The 25,400-nt window shown below is 42.7% G+C and overlaps 1 protein-coding gene and 2 long non-coding RNA genes across 40 annotated transcripts in view; 1 reads left to right on the forward strand and 2 right to left on the reverse strand.

Moving 5' to 3' along the window:
* MSI2 (musashi RNA binding protein 2) overlaps positions 1-5,951 on the forward strand; it is a 416,302-nt gene extending 410,351 nt beyond the window's left edge. For all 34 annotated transcript variants that reach the window (XM_081843548.1, XM_081843556.1, XM_081843578.1 and 31 more), the window contains one exon: positions 521-5,951. Coding sequence is in view for 4 of the 34 variants with exons in the window: in XM_081843569.1 (XP_081699695.1) it covers positions 521-582 (62 nt within the window). In the remaining 30 variants the exon portion in view is untranslated. The remainder of the gene's footprint in view (positions 1-520) is intronic.
* The window catches only part of LOC309331462, a 199,477-nt gene that overhangs the window by 70,294 nt on the left and 103,783 nt on the right, over positions 1-25,400 (reverse strand). The gene's annotated exons all lie outside the window — the stretch shown is intronic.
* The window catches only part of LOC309331443, a 59,506-nt gene continuing 35,920 nt past the window's right edge, over positions 1,815-25,400 (reverse strand). For all 5 annotated transcript variants that reach the window (XR_014151837.1, XR_014151838.1, XR_014151839.1 and 2 more), the window contains 2 exons: positions 6,155-6,230; positions 1,815-2,011 (listed from right to left, as the gene is read on the reverse strand). This is a non-coding gene — a long non-coding RNA (uncharacterized lncRNA). The remainder of the gene's footprint in view (positions 2,012-6,154; positions 6,231-25,400) is intronic.

Genomic DNA, 25,400 nt, shown 5'->3' on the forward strand with positions numbered 1-25,400 from the left:
TTAAAAAAAAGAAAAAGAAAAAAGATTAAATTCTAACCTTATACCTGGAAGCTGTGCCCGCTAACATATCAGAAGTTGGGTGTGGGGAGGCTAAATCTGCTTTCCACCAGTCGGGGGAGGGGACTCGTGCACGCCAAATAGCTCCCTGTGAATCACAGAATAAGGAGGCATACGACATAATTGCATAGTGTATGTAAGCACCAGAATTCCACTTTCCCTGTTTCTGAACTTGAGCTGATGTGGTGCAGCATTTTGATATTCTCAACACACAGTTGGTTACACACAGCTCTGGATATCAACATGCATAAGTCCCTCGCCCTTTAACACAAACGTATGGTGGCCTGTTGGGAAACAAATGACATCCCAGGTAGACCACCTTCAACATGTGACCATAAAACCCATAAGAAGGCCCCTAGAACTAGTAACATGTCTCTGAAATGTTGGCTATAATTGCTGTTGTTTCTATCGATTCTCACTCTCATTCTCTCTCTCTCTTTCCTTTTCAAAAAACGCTCTGTAGAGTATATCTGGATGTCCAGGCAAGACAGGGCGAAGTTTCTGAATGGTTCCATGTTTAGGTGATACATCATCAATCAGACTTTGAGCATTGCATCATCACCAATAACCCACACAAACTGGAGGTGGCATTCAGCGGACTTGGGTTGTCCACAATCTCTATCATCTCACGAACCTGCTGTACTATATAGAACAACAGCTTTTTAAAGAAAAGAATATGTGTATATATATATAATCCATTTTGTTCATTTTATTATTTTTCTTGATGTTTTTTCCCCTTTGAAATCTATTTTAATCACTCTTTTGTAGTATTTTGACATAGGCTTGTAGTCACGTAGACCAACTACTTTGTGTATTTAGAAAAAGCCTAACCATAATATAACTGTTTATATATTACGAGGATTTTTTTTTTTTTTTTTGCTTTGCTTTTTAATAACCTCCCACCCCTTTATTTTGTTTTATGTACTTTTGTCGCTTAAAAGAAGCTGAAGTGGTAACACGATTCTCAGTTGACTGGTACCAATTCTGAAGCTAAAAAAACTTTTTTCAGGTGGAATTTAGCACACACTGAATTTAGAAGTAGAGCAAGCAAGACAAGTGAGCAGACATATTCTATTTATGCTGTATAGGGAATGGGAGGCTGGCTCAGTAACAAGATCTCTAGCAGTTCTTTGTATTAGTTAACCTAATTATATCTATTTTCGGCAATAAGGCAAGGACTACAAAGTTTTTTGTGCGTCCTTTTTCTATAAGTGCATTTTTTTGTTGTTGAAAAAGAGGCGATATAAGGTTTTTTGAAATTGTGATTTCTGAAAAAATAATAATACTGTAAATACAATTCCATTAACTTACATATAAACTATTAAAAAAGAGAAATGCATAATATTTTTGTGATGGAGTCAGACTAAGGCAGTTTCTGTACTGAACGGAAGAAAAAGACAAAGATTAGGGGCCCCCGATCTGCTGGAAGCTTCTCTTCTGCAAGTGAACAGAAGAGGCCCAAGGCCTTCCTGGCTCCCATTCATCTCGCCAGCACATGGAACGGCAAAGCTCCCAGTGGGTCGCACCCTGACATTTTTAAACGTTTGAGATCGACTGCCAGAGCTGGCCCATAGCAGTTAGATCAACACTGTTTAGCTTGCTCTGTAGGTGTTAGACCTTATAACTGTACTAGCGTCATACCAGCATATTAACTAGACATCTGTGCACAGCTTATAAAGTAACAGTCTAGTTACATTTTTAAGTTAAGAAGGGGGGAAAAAACTGCTTTTCCCAAGATTGAAAAAGCTACAAATATAATATTTAAGACGGTATTTAAAAATCCAAGCACACTTTTTTTAACCATTCTTTAGATCACCTGACTGACTGTCCATCCATTTCAGCCGCCCTGACGCCTTCTATAGCTCTCTGGCCAAGCGAGTCCACTTGGAAGCTCCCACGCTGTGGGCAGGGGTGCAAATTAAGCCTTGCATCTTCTCACCTCATCCATTCTTTCCTATATTAACAAATTAGGGAAAGCAAAGTTTGTTTGTTTTTTTAAAAAAGAAAATATTGTTCTGAATACCTCAGTGCTACAAGTTTATCACCCTAGACGCAAGAGAAGATTTAATTTATTGTAGATGAAAACAGATTTGAAAAAAAAATGTATAAAAAACATCATTGCACTGTGACTGGTAGGGAAAAACTGACAATTTCCGATTTGCACATGTTTAATGTTTGGCTGTTATATATATGGTCCTCTGCTGGGGAGGAGTCTTATGAAGGATATTTTTTAATTTAATTTTTTAAATATGGGTCAAATAGGCCAGCAACAGCAACTCGAAGTACAACACAGTAGGTGATATTACAAGCATAACTATAGTGTGGATATATTCTTTTTTTTAACATTAATATTGACAAGGTTTATTAATATTTTTTTAAATTGTTACGTTTATAAATTTGGTACTCTAGGTACAGCCAGAATAAGACACTGAATGCGACATTTGTTAAGAGAAAAAAAAGCTGCTGCGCTCCTATTTTTGTAAAACTTTACTAACAAGTAGGCTAACATAGTTGTTCAATAGACAAGTTAGAGCAAAGCATCTTTGAACACTCACCGAGGCACCATAATGCTAACCGTAAGGAGGGGGGAGGGTCTTGTTTTTAAACAACAAAAAACATGGGTTTCTTTGTTTGTTGTTGGTTTTGGGTTGTTTTTTGTTTGTTGGTTGGTTGTGTAATGTCTTTGGTTGTATTATTATTATTATTATTATTTTCTTATTTCAAAACAACCAGGTTTAAAAGCCAGAATGCTGGACGCTTTTTAAAATTGAGACTTGATCAAGTAGTACACTAAATAATAATAATACTATTAATAATAATAATAAAGAAAGAAAAGTAATTAACTGCAAACCAAATTCCCTGAGAGTCAAGTGTGTAAAAAAAAAAGTCAGGGAATTTTTTTTAATTACTCTTTAATCAATGTAGATGACATCAGAGTACCACCTATCAGGGACGACTTCTCTGAAGGCTCCTTTCAAATGATGTCGAGTTCTCCCTCCCAGGAGCTCTGCGCAGCTCCCATTCATTTCAATGGAGCTTTCCTGTGAGGAGTTCCCGGGAGCGTGTGCCTGTACTGTATACTACCATGTGTTCCTCCTCGTCATTCATTCCCCGTCACCTCATAGCAGATTATTTGATCATTGTTGTATGTTAATAATGTATAAAAATGACTATCTTGTAAGAGTGCTGTCCTGATGCTAGTGTAGTGACAATCCCCAAACCCTTCTCTTTTCTTCTCTTTCTTCCTCTTCTAGTACATATTGGTAGTTGTATCGTAATTAAGGTTAAATACATAGATGTAGTTATTCAGATTTAGGACCAGTAAGGATAGAACTTTCTCTTATTTAAGACAAAACGAAATGCTAATAATTTTGGGCAGGTGTTTTTTTAAAAACTTAAATTTTCTTTTTGTGTTTTTTCTTTCTGCTGATCTCATGTGGTTTCAACTAACCAAAGGTCTCACAATGTTAAAATAAAAAAAAAGAAGAAGAAGAAGGAAAAAAATGCTAGCAAAACTGCTGCGGCATTTTATAGATTCCCCCACCCTTTGACTTTTATAAAGAGGGTGTGCCATACTACCTTAAATGCTAACGCTAGATATGCAAAACTGGATTTTTTTAATTTATTTTTTAAAATAAAAAAGAGGGAGGCATGGTATAATAAAATGATTTTACTAAGAGAAAAAATATTTTTTTAAAAAAGAATGCTCAGAAGAAAAAAATTGATAACCTGTGTGAATATGTTTTAGATGTTTCTATACCTTTTGAAAAGCCCCAGTGGCCCATAGCACAACTTGTGTGGAACCTGGTATGTTTCTGAAGTGGCTTCCTAGGCTAAGGTTCATTTTAGTTCCCTCACTCATCTAGATATCTGTTTCAGAGGATTTGGATTCGTTTGTTTGTTTTTAAAAACAATTAATTTTAGCACAGAAGGCTCAGCTGCATCTTTATTTTAGTCAAGGTGAGCAGGCAAAAAGCCCCATCTTCAGCATCTCATCATTTTGTTCTAAACTTCCCCTTCCAAACAATGCCTTGGAGTTAGCAAAAACCAAAATGTAGGAGCAGAATGCTGTAAACAGGGATTGAAAAGCACCACTCAAGTACTGTGGTGGATTCTTTACACACCTCCATGGAGAAAGCATTGGAAAATGCTGCTTTGTGCCTCAAGTTAAAAGTTAATTTTAAAAAACAATCTTGTGAAAACCAGAGACCAGGAAACTCTATGAGAAATTCTCTGCTTGTTTCCGTGGCGTTTGGATGTCAAAATTGATCTAAAAGTTTGGAAAGAGCTTGGCATGAAATCCTGGCATACTTTTCTTTTTTGCTACTGACTTGAACAGAGGGCCAGAATTTCACTCACGGGATATTGGGAGTTTTTAATTCACATTGCCTGTTTCTCCTCCCACCGAAGGAGGGGAGGGGAGAAACAAAACACACCCCATCCAATCTTAACTTGATTAAAATGAAGAGCAACCTGTCCCTTTTTTGTTTCCTATTCTACATAATGTTCATTTTAATTTGAATTTGTAGCTTGGACTTTAAGGTAGCATGGCTCTGTTGCTGTAATTTTTTTCCCCTTGTACAGCAGTATATACACAAGCTGATGAATGTTACACATCTTGCTAGGCTAGTTGAATCATTGGGTAATTGTTGGTAAATAATAATGACCTGAAAGGTGTACAGACTTTTTTTAATTTTCTCTTCTCCATCACCCAGCTATTAACCCTGTACGATTCTTTCAATCTTGAGTGTGAATGAGGGCTAGGGACTCCAGCCACCAAACCACCCTGTTTCATTTGCCATCTAATTCAATGCAACATAAAACAAAACTAAAGCAATATAGTTTTCCTACATTTTTTTCTTGAAGGTCAGCCATGGTTGTGTAATATATATATTGCATATGAAATTGTTTACAAAAAAAAAACACTAACTACTTATTTTTTACTCTTGGGTGTATTTGTTTTGAAAGGTTTCCTTTTTGTTTTGTTTTGGGTTTTTTTCTGAAAAGCAAAATGGTTGGAAGAGCAAACTGAAGCTAGTCTAACTATGTTTTGAGTGACAGGGGGCCTTAGACACACTGGCAGATTCCCAAAAAATCTGCATCAATACACTGTAGAGTTTCATAAAGTGCGCAGAATCTAATTCCAATCCATTTTCTCACTGTGTGCAAGCACTACATGAGATTCTGCAAGCTAAGCAATACTTTAATACTGTAATAAAAAAAATTACCAAAAAATAAAAGGAATTCAAAATCAAAGTGATCTGTTTGCCAGTTACCAAACAATCAGAATGTATTGTCTTGATAGAATTTTGTTTCAGACAAAAACAAACAAACAAAAAAAGAAGTCACCCGTGCTATAGAATAACCTGTGTTTGTACATATGCCAACACCACCACACATGTGTGGGATGTGAGTGTCAATTGAATTCTAGTGATAGCAAAATAATCTCACTGTATATGTTGTACATGTTTTGAATTCCATCAGTAAATCCAATGCAAAGTCTCAGCATTTTCAGGTGGTTCTAAATGTACTTAATCAACAATGACACAGTGGCCAGGCCTAGCCCCTTCCTTTTATATTTTAGTATGAACTGATGCGAACTTTGGTAGTGACTTTTTATATACATATATAAATATATATATACATACATATATATATATACGTGTATCTATATATATCAAGCATCTTTCAGGTCTCTGTGTATGGCTTTCCGAAGCCCTGTTGTAAAAATATACTACATGGATGGGGGTCTCTCACATCACAGATGTGGAAAGTATAATTTTATATTTGTATTTTCAAATAAATAAGTTTGTGAAAGGTTTCCATCCTCTACTGTGGTCCAGAAAATCAATGTGTTTGTCTCAGAAAAAAATAATAAAAAAATCTGTTTTGAACAGTGTTGTATGATGTGTCATTTGCATCAATCGCTTGACACCTAGCTGTTAATGTCTATTTTTCCACTTCCCTTACCTGCATTCATCTCAAAAAGGTGCCCATATGCTCTGGTTAGTCAATCATCATTTCTTAATTACTCTGTTACAGCGGACAAGGTGTTCTACGCATTTCCACATCTGCTAGGGAGGAGACATAAACCTACCTGGCATGAAGGTTCTTTTCTTGATAACTAGATGCCCAATTCTTTTAATCATGCTTGTCTCCTGTGCATCAGAACTCTGAAAGGCAAAGTTTCAAGAAAGACTTCAGAAGGATGTGTGTGACATCATAGCTCCCAGGGATTCATGGATTATTTTCCACAGTCCCCACCAGGTGGGTGCTTGCAAAAAGAGTCACTGGGACTCTTAAAAACTAAAGCATCAAACCATTTATCAAGCCACCACCAACTAGCATCAACTTGCCCATGATGGTTTTGGCTAATGAGGTGTTTAACTGCCCATCGGATGCAATTGCCTTGGAAACGGGGGCTTTCCATATTTTAAATGACTAAAATTTTTTTTTTACTGGTTATTTTAAATTGAGGGAGTTGAGAAAGGCTGGCATGGCTTGTTCTCTTGCAAGCTGCACCGTGGTACTTATTATTAAAAACCATCCTTCTGCATCTCTAGGTTCCTTGATTCAAAAAAGCTTATCACTCTCTTCTTTTACAAAGAATATTAGAGCTGTCTGAAGAGGCGCAAGGACCTGATAGCATATAGTTCTTTGCCAGACTGGGCTTCAATGTATCTCTAATTTTGTATGGGGGAGATTCAGTATGACTCTATCCAGAGTGATATCAGATAGCCTACAAAGGTTTGCTTCAGCCCCCAATTCAGGCAGAACATCACTACCACTTTGCATTCACCACAAGGGTAGGGGTATTTTTTTTGCTGGGGCGGGGAGCTCTTTCCCATCTGACTTACTGTTATCTACACCATGAAGATAACAGCTGGTGGCTCCTTGGGGCAATTAATTCCTGGGGCTAAAATCAAGAGGGAATGATGCAACAGGTGTGGGGAGCCAGGTGAGGGCAGAAGTGCTGTAAGGAGAGCCCTGCAGCTGGATCAGACCAAAAGCCCTCATTTATACCAGCATCATCACAGTGGCCAATCAGATGCCTTTGGGAAGCAGGCAAACAGGATCTGAGCACACCTGTACTGTCTCTCCCCACTTGTGATACCCAGAAACTGGTATACTGGTTCTTGGTGAGTTCCAGCACCTCTTTTTCTAGAAAAATAGCACTGCATAAAATATAATTTAAAAATCAATATAAAACACCACTAAAAGAATAGAATAAAAATAAATACACCGTGGATAAAACTGAATAGTACACACACACACACACACACGTCTTTAAGAGGCTTGAAAGCTGATTACCAATCTCAGCCTCTCAAATGCTGAAGTGGGAGCCATTCCAAGGGTGGGTGCCGCCACTGAGAAGGCCCACTTTTGTGTTGTTACCAAGCGAGAATCCATTAGCTGCAGAATGACCAGCAGACTTTCCTCAGAAGATCTTACTGCTCAGCTTGGTCTGTACTGGGGGAAGTGAACTGCTAGGTACCCCGCTTTCAAGTGGCTTAGGGCTTTCCATATCAACACCCAAACCTTTTGCTTGTCTCAGTAGTTAATCTGCCTCTTAACACTAATGTAATATAAGCAAACTGGGTTCCCCACTGTGTATCTTGAAAGCTGCATTTTACAGCAACCAAATCAGGCACGAGGGTAGTCCCATGTATAGTGCATTACAGTAATCTAGATGTGAGGTTACCAATGCATAGATTTAGATGGCAAAGCTATCCCTGTCCAGGAATCATAGATGATGAACCAACTAGTTGGGAATGGGTGCTCCAATCCACGGAGGTCACCTGAACCTCTAGTGATAGTGACATATCTAGGCACAGCCCAAAATATACCGCTGATCCTTCGGAGGCAGCATATACAAAGATGGAAAGTGTGCTAGCTGATAATTGACAGTAGCATAGAAAATTGCATTGTATCAGGAGAAACTGCTTTGCAAAAAAATAAATAAATAAGGGGAAACTGCATACCAAAATGTGCTTATTAGTAGAAATTCACACCCTAAAATTCTGATGAATTTTCATTAGAATCTTGTAATCACAAATTGTGACAGGAATGTTGGGAACTGAATTTAAGATCAGAAAAATGAAGAACTGAAAAGTGACAGTTCCATTCATCTCTACACACGCCTAACCAGAAACCCCTCAATGAATCAAAGATTGAAAGTTATAAGATACCTAGCCTTTCAGATGAGCTGGAACTTCACATTTTAAAAAAAGAAATAATCTAGCTCCTAGTTTCATCTTAGATGGCGACAAGGTAGGAAAAGGAAATGGGGACGGTGGAGACTCCACAAGGGTCTCTGCCCCCTCTTAAGGGCACTTCTTCCATTGCTGAAAGAGAGACCTCGGCACTCAGGTTCCTTAACAAGAGAAGATGGACTTGGGGCTGCTGCGGTTGAAGGTCAGCGCCCTGCTGGCTGCGGGATGGCCTCATCTCTGGAAAGCAGTCAACCCATCAAAGCCTTAATGGGACTGATGATTAGTGAGGTACCGAGGGAAAAATTAGATTAGAAAAACAAATGAAAATCATTTAGGAAGTGGGGCTTATTCGCGGTGGAAGGCTGCTGCTGTATCAAGGCAGGCAGGCAGGCAACAATTTGACTTCCATCCAGGAGAAGGAGAGCAGGTCTGGAATACATTAGTGTGGTGGGAGGCCGGGAATAGCAGCCACTTAACCCTGTCATTCAGCAAACATTAGTGAATTATGAGTGTGTTACTTGTTGGGTTATGCGCTTGCAAAATGCCCAACGGCCTCCTATATCTCAGCTAAAAATATGCTCGTGCGCCTTTGGTGTCAACAAACTGATTTTTATTTTTATTATTACAGACACTCCCCACACAGCTACCCACTCCCCAAATGATCAGAAATAAGTTTTCCGTTCCCCTTGCAGCTTCTCAAAAATTTAAATCTGAATCCTAGGCCAAGCTTGTGAAAGAAGCCAAAATTTCCTCTCCTTGTCAAATTACTACCCTTGATGAAGAAAGCAAGTCCTAAAAATGCAATTTAGGACCTTTTCTTCGTGCCATAAACAATGATGGTAGATTACAATGGGTTTAAAATGCTGTTTGAACTGTTCTTACTATGTAACCTGAGCTGCAGAGAGGTGCATTGGGGGTGGGCAGAATGATGGGAGGGAGAGGGAAGTTGCCTTTTGCTAATAGCTGTGGGGTGGAGCTTGTCACAAGAGTAAAATAAGATCCAAAATTATTCAAAGGCTGTTCAAAGGAAATTCTATGAAGAGGCTTGGGTTTTTTGTACCTTTTCTATTTAAAAATCCATGAATGGGTGCTCTGTGCCCAAAGGCTGAAGACCAGCTAACTAGTTTTCAGCTAGTTGGAGGTGGTATGACAAAGAAGCCATTTCCTGTGGTGTACCTGAGGCCTCTGATGAGAAGCTTCTACAGGTTTGTGATGTATTGCCCTTTGGGTGGTCATGCCTTTATTATGTCCTTCATGAACTCTTTCAGGAAAACAAAAAAAAAGAAAAAAATGCCTGTCTCCAATCAAAGGAAGTTTCTAGATCTCATGGTAGGAGGGGATGGATAGATCAGCCGGCACACCGCCCCCCATCACCTGAGGTTTTTTAAACTGGTGATTGACCTTGGTGCTGTCTGCATGCAGAGCACGCACTCTGCTATCCATTTGTGGACTCCCGCCTTTCCTTTTCCCACAACTCATTTCCCGACTCAATGTCCTTCCAACTCACCTACAATTCCTACATTTCAGTCCTGAACCCACCTGCCCCAGTCTTTAAAAAGCTGCACCGTGGAAGCAGAACGAACTGCACAATTATGCAGCTATGAGGGTTGGTCGAACTGTTAGGCACAGAAAGGCAACCACTGCAGGGGGCAGAGGCTGGGGGACAGCTGCAGTGGCAGCCCCACACGGAACAAGAGCTGTGTCTGCCGTGTGGCCTGTCCTGGCCCCCTAAACTAGCTGCTGCCCCCAGGTGTGGAGGAGGAGGAACTTGGGAACCTAGGAAGCTGCTCTATACTGAATCAGAACATGGTCCATCCACCTCAGTAGTGTCTGCACTGACAGGCAGGGGCTCTCCAGGGCTTTAGGCAGGGAGCATTCCCAGCCCTGTCTGGAGCTGCCACTGGGGATTGCCCAAAATGTAGCAGAGTCGGGGTGGGGCTTCTGGATCGCACTGATGGCCCTTACCATTCCCTCCACAATTCATGTGCAGAGGCCAGCAGCCTCATAGTTAAATACAACACTGTTTGAAACCCTATCTATAGTCCAGTGGTGACCGGCCTATTTTGTTCTTGTTGATTATTTGTTTACAGTCATGCCACAAGTCCAGTCCGAAGTAGGAGGCAGGCCATTTTTGCATCTTCTGTGACCCATTGAGTACATCCCTTTGGCAATGGGGAGGTCAGCACAAAATGCTGGCCTCATTCCATGTCCTACCTAGGTTTGTGGGTGTTCCTGTCCAACGTGTGCACCCCCAAATTCCTTCGAACACTACTGCTTTGGGCAGCAATACCTCAGGTTGCCCTCATGCGCTAATCTGTTGCTGCTTTCCCTTCTGCAGGGATACAAGCCAACACTACAGCTGGTCAGGCACCATAACTAAACCCATCTCTCTACGTCGTGCTCCCCAGTCTGTAGGATGTGCAACAGTTGTCTTAGAGCCAGGGGCCTGGCTTCTGGTTATTATTATTATTATTAAGTTCTTAACCTGAGGTACTACTTCTGGGTTAGTGGAGTCTGTAACCCGAAGTGTTTGTAACCCAAGGTGTTTGTAACCCAAGGTACCACTGTACAAGTTACTGATCTTGTTTATCATAAACTGTCATACAGTTTGCATCCAGAGAGGGATGCTGTAGGAGGAACAAATTAAAGCTACTTTGAAAAAGTTTTCTTTTTAGGTAGGGAAATGACCCAACCCAGCCAAGATGGTACAATTTTTGCCATAGCTGAACTTTTGCTGAGCTCACCACCTTGCCTCATGTTCCTAACTGGAGAACAAAATAACTCCATTGTGTTAAGCAGTTTCTGCTATAGTTGCTTATTAATCTGCAGCGCTCTTGCTCTCTCTCTCTCTCACACACACACACACACTTTCATCCTCCTCCCTCTGCTGCTGGAATGAAGATCTAGCCGCTATCAAGCCCACTCATGGAAGCTGTTTAGCAGCGGAAACCAAAACCAGCATTTATTAATTATCAACTTAAGTGCCTCCTTTCATGGATATTTTCAAGGGCCTCCTTATTATTAATAAGAATAATAAAACAGAGTGTGCTTATTAAAGCTCATTCGTTATACAGCATATTGATTACCGACGGGGGGGGGGTGCACCGATTAAAAATGCACACGTTATACTTGCCACCCCTGCATGGCATTAATTTTGAAAGCTGTAATTCAGACTGATTATTACCCTAAGGATCTTCCTTTTTCTTTCTTTCAAAAATAGATTTTTTTCTATTCTACTCCTCCCCCCACCACACACACAACCCTCACACATATGGAGAAGATCAAATAACTGCCTTCTATAATGGCCCAACCAACAATTGACTCCTATAAGCATGGTAAACAAACTTGATCAAAGTGAATCATCTCTTCCACTTCCTCTAGGGAATTAGCTTTTATTCTAAACTATCAGATCAGGGTAGCCAAGAATTCTGAATTGACAGATGTGAGTGCATTCACACTTTACATGCTTGAGCCCCTCCAGAAAAGTTTTTGGGTGGCAGTTATATTCTGCAACATATCAGTTACACAGTAATGGTGCAATGGTAGTGTCCACACATTCTGCTTTTTTATAGTGCAACAAAAGTGCTATAGCACACAAACACACAGCTCCCCAGAACATTTCTGATATGAAAAATTGTAGGATTTCAGCAGGAAGCTATGGGACATGCACCGATTGGAAACAAAGCTATATGCCTGCCCTGAAACTTTTGCAAGAGCAAACAGGAGTGAAAGTGGGGTTGTTTTTAACTGCCCCGATACCAGCATGAGCACAAAACATCATGAATGTGAAATAAAAAAAGATGTGCGGAAGGGCTTTAAATGCGAACTGAATCCAACTCCTTTCCGTATCCCTAACAGCTGTTGCGTAAACACGCATGGGATTGGGCTGCCTAAAAGATAGTGCTCTCCCAGCTAGGATAACAGTGGCCATTGATTAGTAAAGGTGATGTTATCCCCAAAACAAATTCGGAGATCTAAGCCCTCCAAGCACCCAACACCATGCCACGACTGATTGGCAAGAGGAGGGTGAGGAGCTGGACGCAAATGCCGCCCCCCTAGGAGCCAGTTGCAGAAGCAAGTGTCAGAGTCAATGTTGCTAAGCAGCTGGTCCCTGGGGTTCACCAGTGCATTAGAACCATGTGACACCCAGGTGCAACCTTAAGATTGCTGTGTTGGGAGTAGGGATGCCAGAGAATTCCAATGAAAATGGGAGCAGAATGTGCCAGGGTTACCTTATTCATCCCATATCTGGAATGGAAATTGATCCAGTGAATACGATTGGTATACACTGTTGTTGTTTTGAGTCCACAAATTGATAATTGATTAACACCCCACACAAACAAACACAATATTTCTGTCATCAATAATCAGCGGCCTCTGGCAGAATTAACAACATTCCATCAAGACCAGACGCCCACTTCTAAGTATACTCAAACTGAACTGAGTGATGGCCTCTTTCAGGCCCACCTCCAAGACATAAATACAGACCTTTCCAACATAAAAAATTATTTGACAATAACAAATGGGTTATTGCTGACCCTTGTGGAAAACCTTATTCCCCAACCAAAAGAGACAACAGCAACTGATGCACCCCAAGTGCATAAACCAGATGATCCTGTGAAGATGAGACAAGCAGTAACAACCAAGAAATTGCAAAAAAATAGACCAAAAGCCAGAGAAAAGAAATCCAAGAACATTAAAACAACAAGGAAAATAAAGATAAGTCGACGTAAACAATGGCAGGAATTATTTAAACTACTTCCATCGGACTCAAACAAATCTGCTGCACGAGATAAAAAAGAGAAAGGTAGGAAGGGGAAAAAGAAGTCACCGCCACAGCTAATGACTAAGGAGGTATCTCCGAACCGGAGTTTAGAACTAAATGGGAGGATGGAAGCAACGTCCCAGAGCCCCGGCAATAGGTCACTCAGTGAACTTGATACTGGGGGAGAAGCGGTCCCTAACAATGAAGGCAGCAAACCGCTTAGCAAATTGAGAAATGGGGACGATGCAAAGCCCAATCGCGATGACAACATTATACAAGATGGGCAAGCCTTTACTCAGGCAAGATGTTGGAACCTGATCTTAAATCCCCAAAAATTGGTATTTACAAACTTCCCAAAATCAAAGGGCTTTCTTACAGGGAAAGATCGAAGAATGAGCTCCTTGAACATTCTGAATGATATATTGCCAGGAGCAGTAAAGCCAAATGATATTACTTCTGTAGATTATTTGCATCATGATGGCTGTTCTATGAGAGCAATGATCACATTTAGAGACCAGAACCTGGCCAAGTTTATTTACAGATCAAGATATATATTCTTAAAGGCCCAGATAAAAATTCTTAGATTTTTTTAAAACAAGGCACCACTGAATCCCCTTCTGGAAGCTAAGCACGCAAACCCTAGTAAGGAGAAACAACCTCCCAAAACCCGGCCTGGTCTCCAGAAACAAGTGCCTCAAAAACTAAAAAGGAAAGATGCTCACCTGCAAGACCCGCAGTTTCAAGCTAACGAAGATGAGGACCCCTTCTCCGTGGAAGAAAATACCTTAATCAGGCAATTTTGCCAATTTCCATCTCTGGTACAAACTGAAATATTGGAAAGATTGGATATGCTAAGAATTAAGCTGGCTGGGAGAGACATAAATGAGGAAATCAGTGTGGACGCCCATAAAAAGGACCAGACTTCCTTTAATTTGAACCCAATACAAGAACAAAACCCGGCGGCCTGTCGGCCACGTTGCCTTCAGACGGTGGCTGAGATTAATCTACCTTCAATCAAGGAAGCCCAGCACACCGAAGAGAACACTACACCACCTCCAATAAGGAGAACCATCCCCAAGGTGAACTCACCAGGCTCTTGGGACAAGCTGAGGTACCTAGACGAGGCAGAATTAGGCCACAATCAGGTACCGGAAGAACACCTACGGAAAGAGATAACACACTTCAAAGGCCCGGTGACCACTAATGTCAGTACTCAATATTTACCAGCCGAAACTATAGAACATTTAGCCAGTTTGCCATGCACGGAGAACAATGGGCCGGCTCATAAAAGAGTAATCCCTAAAAGTTCCTTGGGAAATAATTGACAAAGATCAGACCAGAGGCAAACACCAGCCGGCTCCCTATCTCTGCGGAAATTCGACACCATTAGAAATAAACAGGCTCAATCCTTACCCTCAAATCAAGCAAAAGTAGTTCTTTCCCTGAAAGGTGCATCCAACCCACCCCAGAGCCTTAAAATTGTCTCCTGGAATGTTAACGGCTGGGCGACAAAGCAAATGGATCCTGAGGCAATAAACTTCATCTCTTCTTTTGACATTGTGTGCCTCCAAGAGACCTGGTCCCAACAAAGTATCGCTCTCCCAAACTATTGTTCCTTTAGCTCCTGTGCTCGCAAACTAGCTAACAGGGGTCGCCCTCAAGCTGGCCTCGCCTGTCTTATTTCAACCAGCTTATCCCTCACTATCTCCGAGGAACTTAAATCTTCCCCTTACTTTCTCACTATAAAGATCCACCTTCCAAAGACCAAAAGCCCATGGTTGATAACTACAGTATATCTGCCCCCTGCAATTAATGATTCCGACCGTAATGAAAGGTGGCCTGAACTCTCGTCTTGGCTCCATGATCTTCAAACAACTAACCCAGGACTTCCTCAAATCCTCTTAGGCGACTTTAACGCAAGAATAGGTCCCAACGACGATGCTATATTATCTTCCGCAGCACTCCTGGACAATCCCCTGCAGCCCCCCTGGGGAAACAGCTGCTCTCTTGATCCCATAACAAATGCGTCGGGCGGGGAGGCTGATGGCCCAATTGGCCATCGAAAACGATCTTTGCATCGCAAATGGCAACGTTACTCCCTTGTCCTCGCAGCAGTTAACGTGCATCTCTTCCCGGGGAACCAGTGTTGTCGACTACATTCTATTGACGCCGGAGCTATTCTCAATCTCTACAAAAATGGAAGTGGCTGAATATTTTGGTGGTGACCACCTTCCATTGACTCTATTGCTAAACCTAATAGAGCCATTCTCTGTCCCCTCAAACTATAGTTCCACGGCACAAAGCTACCCTGTATACAAAAGAAAGAAATGGACAAGCCTCAGCTCTTCTCTTGCCCTGGACATACAAAAATCATTTGATATGCCAGCAGTTCTTTCTGACTCAATTCTGCCCGCTGACCAATACCGGAAATTAATTGATGCTTTTTCAACAACTTACATAACCACCACCTCGCCTACCCACCAACGCTTCTTCTCTGAATCACCTTGGTTTGACAAGGAATGTAAAGCCCTAAGAAGGCGAATTAGGAAAATGGTCAGAATCATCAAATTTTCCAACGACCCCTAAACCTATGCAGAGCTTCTAGATATTAAAAGGACATACAGAAACATGATTTGTGGCAAGAAACAGCAACACATCAAAGAGAAACTGGCTTGGAGATAACAAAAAAGGTGAAATATCTAGGGGTGAATCTAACATCTAAAAATATGAATTTGTTTAAAGACAATTATGAGAAATGTTGGTCGGAAGTGAAGAAAGATTTTGACACATGGTCTAGATTGAGATTATCCTTGTTAGGCCGAATTGCTGTTATTAAGATGAACGTATTGCCGAGATTGTTGTTTTTGTTCCAGACACTACAAATTATAGATAAGATGGATTGTTTCAAGAAGTGGCAGAAAGATATATCAAAATTTGTCTGGCAGGGCAAAAAACCCAGAATAAAATTTAAGATTTTAACTGATGCAAAAGAAAGGGGGGGTTTTGCGCTGCCGGACTTAAGACTCTATTATGAAGCAGCAGCTTTCTGCTGGCTGAAGCAATGGCTACTTCTTGAAGACACAGATATTTTAGATTTGGAAGGGTATGATAACAATTTTGGCTGGCATGCATATTTATGGTATGACAAGGCAAAGATCTATAAAGGCTTTAAAAATCATATTGTCAGGAAAGCTTTATATAATGTTTGGAATCGATATAAGGATTTGTTGGAAAATAAAACACCCAGATGGTTGTCACCAATGGAAGCTAGAGCAGTTAAAAAACTTAATATGGATTCAAATTGGCCAAAATATAGTGAAATTATAGAGTATGATGGTGAAAAAGTCAAATTACAGAGCTTTGAGAAATTAAAATCCAAAGTTCGAGACTGGTTACATTATTATCAGATAAATGAGACTTTTAAGCAGGACAAGAAATTAGGATTTCAGAAAGAGAGGTCAAAATTGGAAACAGAACTGTTAGAGACCAATATTAAGAATTTGTCTAAAATGTATAACTTGTTGCTGAAATGGAATACACAGGATGAAACAGTTAAATCAGCTATGATTAAGTGGGCACAAGATGTTGGTCATGATATTATGTTTGCTGACTGGGAGCAGTTATGGACCACAGGCCTTAAATTTACGGCATGTAGTGCCTTGAAAGAAAACATAATGAAAATGATCTATAGGTGGTACATGACTCCAGTCAAGCTTGCAAAGATATATCATTTGCCCAATAATAAATGCTGGAAATGTAATGAATGCGAAGGAACTTTCTATCATCTTTGGTGGACCTGCCCAAAGGTTAAAGCCTACTGGGAAATGATCTATAATGAAATTAAGAAAGTCCTTAAGTGGACATTTGCAAAGAAACCGGAGGCTTTTCTCTTGGGCATGGTCGGCCAATTGGTACCAAAGAAAGATAAAACCTTTTTTATGTACGCAACCACAGCAGCAAGAATTCTCTTGGCAAAGTATTGGAAGATGCAAGAATTACCTACTCTGGAAGAATGGCAGACGAAGGTGACTGAATTTATGGGCAGTGGCGTAGCGTGGGGGGTGCCAGGGGGGCCGGCCGCACCGGGCGCAACATGGGCGGGGGGCGCACTCGCACTAGCAGCTCTCTGCCCCTACTAAAATCCACGGGTTAGGGAGCCCGCGCTCGCTCGGCTTGGCGAGGAGGTCGGAAGGGGGAGAGCGAAGCCTTCTGCCGCACGCAAAAAAAGGAGAGGAAGCCGGGCGGGCGGGCGGGCTGGCTGGCTGGCGGGGGTCTGGCTGCGCCTGCTGCTGCCGTTGCCGCTGCTGCCGGGCTTTGACAGCTTGGCGAAGCGGAGGGAGAGGAGCTTTATGGTAGTTGCGGCTCTCTCTCCCCTGGCCGCCTGGGTAGTGAGCCGAGCCGAGCAGGGAGTCTGGCGAGGGGGCAGGAAGAGACTTTCCCCCCTTTTTTCCACCTCGCCTGGTCAAAAAGGAGAGCGGAGTCTCCTCAGGGCGCCCTCAGGCAGGGCAGGGCAAGGCAAGCAGAGCGAGGAGGAGAGAGAGGGGAAGGGAGGGGGGAAGCAGCCAGGAAACGACGCTGTGTGGAGGGGGAATCAATTAAGGAGAGAAAGCGAAAAGCCTTGGAGAAAGGGAAAAAAGGAAAGAAAAGAGGCAGCTCCGGGAGAGCGCGGGGAAAGAGAAGCCTCGCTGCTGCTGCTGCTGCTGCTTGGGAGAGTAAATTACTGCACTTGCCTTGCCCCGGGTTAGGGGGCGCAAATTACTTGCCTTGCCCCGGGTGCTGATAACCCACGCTACGCCACTGTTTATGGGACTGGCAGAGATGACCGGCAGAATCCGTGATCAAAGGAGAGAGACGGTGGAAGAAGACTGGAAAAAATTTAAACTATATCTTAAGAACTGTTGCAAAATTCCGGACTGATAAAATGTTAAGGGTCAAGAAATAAAGAACTATAGCTGTAAATAGTTAAGTTAAGAAAATTTTGAGGGAAACGAAATATTGAAAAGGAATGAAGGATTGCTAAAAATTTCTGAAACAGGGGTGCAGTGAAGGGGAGGTGTGGGGAAGTCATGTGTTGTTTATTTGTGTGTTTTTTGGTTTTATGAAAATTAATAAAAATTATTTTAAAAAAAAAAAGAAAGAAACAGCAACACATCCTTGAGGCTTGGTCCACTCTTCGTTCGGCTGTAGAGAGGCATGACTCTCGCTCCTTCTGGCGCTTAGTTAGGCCTTCGGCACCATTCAATTCAGCTACCCTGATTTCCGCTGACGAATGGATCGCCTATTATTCAGCCAGTTTCGCTTCTCTAAATCATCTTACAGATCACCTTCAATCCCCGTTGGACCTCTGTTCCTGTTCTCTTAGTACCACCTCCTCAGTAAATTTTACCTCAACCCGCATCTTCAACATCATAATGTCCATGCGAAGGAATAAGGCCCCCGGCCCAGACATGGTCCCGTTGGACCTTTTCCTGACTGATCCTCTTTGGTGGAGTGAACAGTTGACTCCTGTATTCACCGCTATCTCCTCCGCCCTAGACATCCCCGACTCCTGGAGAGAAGCTACAATAGTTCCGATTTTCAAAGGCGGCCAGCCAAACATCCCTAGGAACTATCGCCCCATCAGTTTACTATCTATTCCGGGGAAAATATTTGCCGCTGTTTTACTGGAAGAACTTCTTTCATGCGTCCATGAGAGAAACATTCTACCGCCAGAACAGATTGGCTTCCGGAAGTCAGCATCAACCATGGACCACTGTCTAACTCTCTATCACCTTGCCAGTAAATACACTGCACCAAGGCAAGGCCACCTGTTTGCCGCTTTCATGGACCTGGAGGCTGCCTTTGATTCCATTCCTAGGCAGAGATTATGGTCCAAACTTGCCCATCTGGGAATTGATCCGCACCTCCTCTCCCTAATTATTTCCCTTTATTCAAACACCACAGCTCGCGTCCGAATTGGTCCCAACGGCTCCCTTACCACTCCATTCCCAACGGCCAGGGGCGTCTGACAAGGTTGTCTCTTGGCCCCTTTACTGTTTAATCTTTATCTTCATGATGCTCTTTCCCCTTTGAAGCTAGCAACTAAGTATCCTCCTCACTTAGCAGGCCACCCCGTTGCTTCCCTTTTCTATGCAGATGATGCCGTCATCTTATCCAGAACAGCTGCGGACCTAGCAAATGCAGTTAATGCATTTATCGCCTATTGTAAGGCGGAAGCTCTTAATATTAATTATAAAAAATCGAAAGTCCTCCACTTCACTCGTTCCCGCAAACTCAAGCTGGAGCCACTTAAGATCACAGGTGGCTACTTAGAAAAGGTAAAAGCCTTTAAATATCTAGGCTTAATATTTACTTATAATCTCTCCTGGACCACCCATCTACAATCTGCCTCTCTTGCTGCAACCACGACCTCTAATGCCATTGTCTGATTTTATCACCAGAAGGGCGGCAAACACCTTCCGGCAGCAATTCAAATATTTAATGCCAAAGTTGTCCCTAAATTACTATATGGCTGCGAAGTATGGACTACAGCAATATCAGGTAACTTGGATCGCCCACTTCACGTTTCTGAGATCTCTTTCCGGCGTCCCGAGATGTTTCTCAGGTGCAGCCCTACAACTTGAGTTTGCCCAGCCCTCAATTGTAAAACGAGCATGGAGTCGAGCCATTTCCTATAGCTCCCACCTACTAGCATCGGATCCTCGAATTAGAGGTGGTTTCTCCAATCTGATCCTAAGAGATATCCATAATTCTCCTTGGAAAACTACAATTAATCTCAAATTTCGCTCTCTTCTCAACTTGAACCGCAAAACTGTTTTTAACTTAGAGTGTATTAGCCCGGTGGCCCTACCTCCAATCAAAAAGAAGCTACAGCAACTTGACTTCTCTAACACAGCTTCCCATGCAAGAGGGCCATGTTCAGGCTTAGCCCTAGCTATTCCACCCCCTGAAGGGATCCCTCTATACTGCTTCACAATTCCCTCGGAGGCTAAGCGAAGGGCCTTTACCTGTGCCCGTCTCAACTGTTTTCCTACAGCAGTTCTCTCGGGTCGTTACTCCAGAGTTCCCATCGCAAATAGAACATGCACCTGCAATGACACGGCTCTGGAGACTATGGAACATGTAATGCTCTTCTGTCCCAACTGGGCAGATGAAAGATCTCTGTTTCTAACTCCTCTCGTGAACAAGCTTCATCTCCCAATCCAGCCTTGGATAGTGTCCCTTCTTCTGCAGGATTCTGACTGTTGGATTACCGAGATGACAGCTAACTTCCTGCTTAGTGTGATGAAGAGGAAAGCGGCACCAACTTCTTCTTTAATACCACAGAAGTAGTCGATACGCCACACAATCGAACTTGGTTTTGTATTCTCTGTCACTCGATGTTTTAAATCCCTTGTTACTTTTGTTATCCCCATTTTTTCAAAGTATTCGCCCAGGACGACATCCACTTTTATCTCCCCACCCCCATTTTATGTTGTTATTTCTATGTATATTATGCTATGGCCACATGGCTAATGCAATAAAATTGACTATTTAATTTAATTCAATAGGTCAGTCCTGGGTGAAATGGACTAAAATATGTGGCATTTGGTTCATACAGAGCTGTGAGCTTATTATTGGAATGGAAACAGTGCTGCATGTGACAACTGCAGAGCAGAGCAGAAAAAGAAGCCTTATTACATCCCTAGTTGGGAACCACAGGTGAGTCATATTCTGTCCTAAGGAAAATCATGCCTTATTATTTACAGGGAACCAGGCAGAGGGCCTTCTCAGTAGTGGCACCCTCCCTGTGGAACACCCTCCCTTCAGATGTCAAGGAGATAAAGAACTGTATAACTTTTAGAAGACATCTGAAGGCAGCCCTGTATCAGGAAATTTTTAATGTTTGATGTTTTATTATGTTTCAATATATGCTGTAAGCTGCCCAGAGTGACTGGGGAAACCCAGCCACATGGGCGAGGTATAAATAATAATAAATAATAATAATTTTTGTTGTTGTTGTTATGCCACTGGCCTCGCTACCACTTCCTTGTTTATTTCAAAAATCTAATTCATTCTATTACACACACACACACACATACACACCCACAACACTTTGGTATGTTGCATTCAAAGCAGCTTATGACTTAATCAAAACAAAAGAAGAGTCAGACATCAAAAATCATTCTAACATAAATTCTAACATAAAACAACACGACAATGAAACACAGATAGCAGTGCCAATTTTACAGAGCAACCTTCAGAGATTTAAAGCAGCAACAAGTCCTAACTGCTGACCTAAATGCAACAAGAGGTGGAACCTGGCAGAAATCCTGGAAGCATCTTTAAGGGGTGGGAGGGCGTTCTGTGATGTAGGTAGAACCACTGAGAGATGCCCACCCGTATGATAGAAATAGTCCACTCCCCATTGTGGCTCCCCAGCTTCTACTAGTGGCATAATATACTGCCTTTGAAAATGGAGGCGGCATAGAAACCTCTCCTCCATGAGTTTGCTTGCGTTTTCATTGTACAGTCCCATGTTCTAAAGTGCCGCAAGGAAAACCAGGTGTTTTGGCTCACTTAATATATCTAGCTATCTGTATCATTTAACATGTCATATGATGCACAAGGATTCACTCTCATTTTTAAAAAGTACAGAAAGGGGGTTATTCCCAGAGTCTTTACCTCCAGCGTTGCTGAATACAGGGCCCCCACTGAGTCTAGGGGTCCCCCAATTGTTTCCTGACACTTGACCCCATTTCCTGTATTAGTTTACTGGTGGAGAAACAAAACCTTTTACAATCTTGTGTGAAAAATGTGAACTCTAAGAGGCAATTTCTCAGGCAGCCAGGAAGCCCTTATTTTAGCTTTTTAGTGAAAGAAAGCAAAAGGGCTGTTTCCAAGAGGTCCTGGCTTTGTTTGGTTCCCTCCCCCTCCCCCCTTTTTTTACCAGCAACAGCTGCTGGGCTAGACAGACCCCCTTTGATATCATGCCATGAATCCACTTACAGATGCTTTGTCATGCTGTCATCTATGCTCATAAAACAGTCAGAATTGGCTATTGAACAAACACACAATCCAGAGGTGGGGTGGGGGGAGCCTGAGGCCCTCAGCATTAGAAAAGACCCCCACGAGGAGACCCATGACCACAAAAGATCCAGCGCAACCCTAGCATGCCCTTTATCTTGTCTGGACTACAAAGGATCTGCAGTGAGGAGATGCAAACAGCTCTCTGAAGCTTTTTATAACCTTTAGCAGACTCTGTTACCACAACCACTGAATGAGGCAGAAGATTTTGCACCTGCCCACCCTGAAAGACATCTCAGGCTGAGGCTCCTTGCCCAAAGGCACTAAACAACTTCATGGCTGAATGGTGATTTGTATTAATCATCGAGATATAATAGAATTGTAGAGTTGGAAGGGACCATCTAATCCAGCCACTTCAATGCAGGAATCTTTTACCCATCGTACGACTCAAACCCACAACCCTGAGATTAAGAGTCTCATGTTCTATCAACAAATATCTAGCTGTTAAAAGGAGCTTTCAAGCATTATCTTGTTAGAATCCTTACAGCAACCCTGGAAAGTTGGCTGGTGTCATCAACTTAACAAGGGAGACTGGGCGCCAAGGTGTAGCCAAAACGACTTGCCTAAGCCGCCTGGTCACTTTGTGGTAGTGGGTGAGATTTCTCTGCTTATAGTTCAGTCTCTTGGCCACATATGCAGCCACAGTTCACAGAGATGACCCAGCAGATCCAATAACTTCTCCCAACAGCTCACAATCTGTCTCACATTCAGTTATACAGATAGAACAAAAAGGAACACAGCCGCCCATTCACCCAGATCCCATTGGGCCACATACATTTTTGAAAACATACTGACTTTCTGAGAAGGAATGAAGGCTGAGGCGCCAAATTGACAAGAATAGAAAATGGCTTCCCTCACCTACCTTGAGGGGGCGGGCTGTTGCTGGAAGGACAAGGCGCAAGGCCTACTGACGCTCTTGCCATCATTTCTAATTCTGTTTCCAAAACTTGTTACATGCTACCTATTCATGTCCAGTAGTACACAATCGACACCCTCCAGGAGTGATGCTTCCACGCCTTCCACATGCGCTGCTTCAGGAAGATTTTGGGCAGGACAGAGTCTCAAAGAAAGATGCGCTTGGTCACTCTCCTGTGGTCATGTCCACAGAATGGAAGATAGCAGGATCCCAGAGATGTGCTCTATGGGGAGCTGGCTTTAGGCACCAGGCCCGTTGGCAGACCAACTCTGCGTTACAAAGATGTCTGCAAAGTGACATGAAGGCTGGCAACATCAGCCCTACTGTGTGGGAATCCCTTGCAGATGACTGCAGTGCCTGGAGACAGACAGTCAGGTCCTGTATCCACAGCAGTCACCAGAGGAGGAATGACCACTGGGAGGAGCACAGAGAAAAGTAACGCCGTGGTGCATCTGCAGCAACATAACCGGATGCTGCTCCAGCTGCAATAAAACATGTCTCTCCCATATTGGTCTCTATAGCCAAAACAGGCACAGTAGCTCTCCAACCATGTGAATTCACCCTCGAAGGTGCACTCTTCTATTATCTCCCGAGACTGACCGATGCCAACCACCAACCATACAGTACACAATAAAATAAAGAACCTATCAACTGTATCTTAAAATATTAAATGATGACAATAATTATGGTTGAAAATCAGTGTATCAAAATAGTAAATGAATGATAAATAAATGGTTGGATCCCCACCCCCTCCCCTTCAGTATTTCTGTAATGTGGAAGGTATTTCGGACCTCGTTTTTCTCCCTTTGCAAAACAGCCCTTTTGTTTGCCAATCCAAGTCACAGAGGCAGCTGCTAATTTGCTTTTTTAAAAGCATGGTGCATATCCATGGCATCTTGTAAATTTGCGACTCTGTGAAAGGGAAGCCATCTGCAAAGGCCAGAAGGAAAACTCTCCTCTTGTGTTGACAGACACAGTGATGTAAACAGATCCCTTTTTATGTAGCAAAGCTGTTTGTGTCAGATCCACACAGACTTTGTTTCCAGGATATTGTGGCAATAGCACCATATGGACGTTCTCTTAATTCGGGGGGTGGGGCAGAATGAAACAGTAAATCACCTAAATGAAGCCCCTTAAATGTGGATGCAATATACCCACTGTCTTCTGGTGTTCCACAGTGGCTTAGGGTAATAGCTGCATGAGAATCTTGGCTCCGACAACTATTAGTACATGGCAGGAGGGCGAGGATGGCAGAGAGAGAGGGATAAGTAAGATGGAGCTAGGACTGGTGGGGAGAACCCCCACTGCCAATGGGAGAACCAGGAAAGGGCTTAGAACTGATAGGATCATTGGTGAGGTAGACCTTGGTGTCATTGGTAACATGTTCAGTGAGAAGAGAATAGCAGGAAACGGCCCTGATCATCACCCTGGAAATTATGGAAAATGTATATGCGACCCCACCAGCTCTAATTCAGAGACCTTCTGCTGCCACTGCTAAGTAAGCTGCCTGAGGGCCCACCGGCAAGAGTAGGCATGACACCAGAGGGTCTTTGACAAGAGACTTCTCAAATCTGTCACTGTCGAGGAGGTACCCCCTAGAGCTCTAAATAGGACGGAGCTGAGGAAGGGAGGTTCTTTTTTGCCCCCATCCTGCTTTTCATCTGAGTTCATGGGGAACCACCATGGACACAGAGTGAAACAATACCTGCTAGTTTGCTGTGCACTGATACTGAAGAAGAGATGTGAGCCATCTTTTTTATTTTTAAAAAAATGCTATTTTCACAAACGCCCATTATCACAATATTGGACCCGAATTTGTGCTGCCACAAATTCAGCCACATGTCAGCACAGCCCAGTGTGCATTGGAACAAAAAGTTACAAGAACATAGAAAGAGCACTGCTGGATCAGGCCAGAAGCCTGCCCAGTTCAGCATCCTGTTCTCATCATGGCCGACTGGGTGCTCCAATGAGAAGCCCAAAAGCAGGAACAGAGCACAACAGCACTCTTCCCATCTACAATTCGCAGCAAGAGGTATTCAGATAGTGTTCAGACCTCCAACAGCGGCATGGCCTTGGTCCAGTATATCTGAAGGAGCGTCTCCACCCCCATCGTTCTGCCCGGACGCTGAGGTCCAGCACCAAGGGCCTTCTGGTGGTTCCCTCACTGCAAGAAGCCAAGTTACAGGGAACCAGGCAGAGGGCCTTCTCGGTAGTGGCACCCACCCAGTGAAACGCCCTCCCATCAGATGTCAAAGAGAAAAACAACTACCAGACTCTTAGAAGACATCTGAAGGCAGCCCTGTTTAGGGAAGCTTTTAATGTTTGATGCATTACTGTATTTTAATATTTTGTTGGAAGCCGCCCAGAGTGGCTTGGGAACCCA

This window comes from Podarcis erhardii (assembly GCF_964252035.2).
Source record: "Podarcis erhardii genome assembly, chromosome: 16".
Taxonomy (NCBI): Eukaryota; Metazoa; Chordata; class Lepidosauria; order Squamata; family Lacertidae; genus Podarcis; species Podarcis erhardii.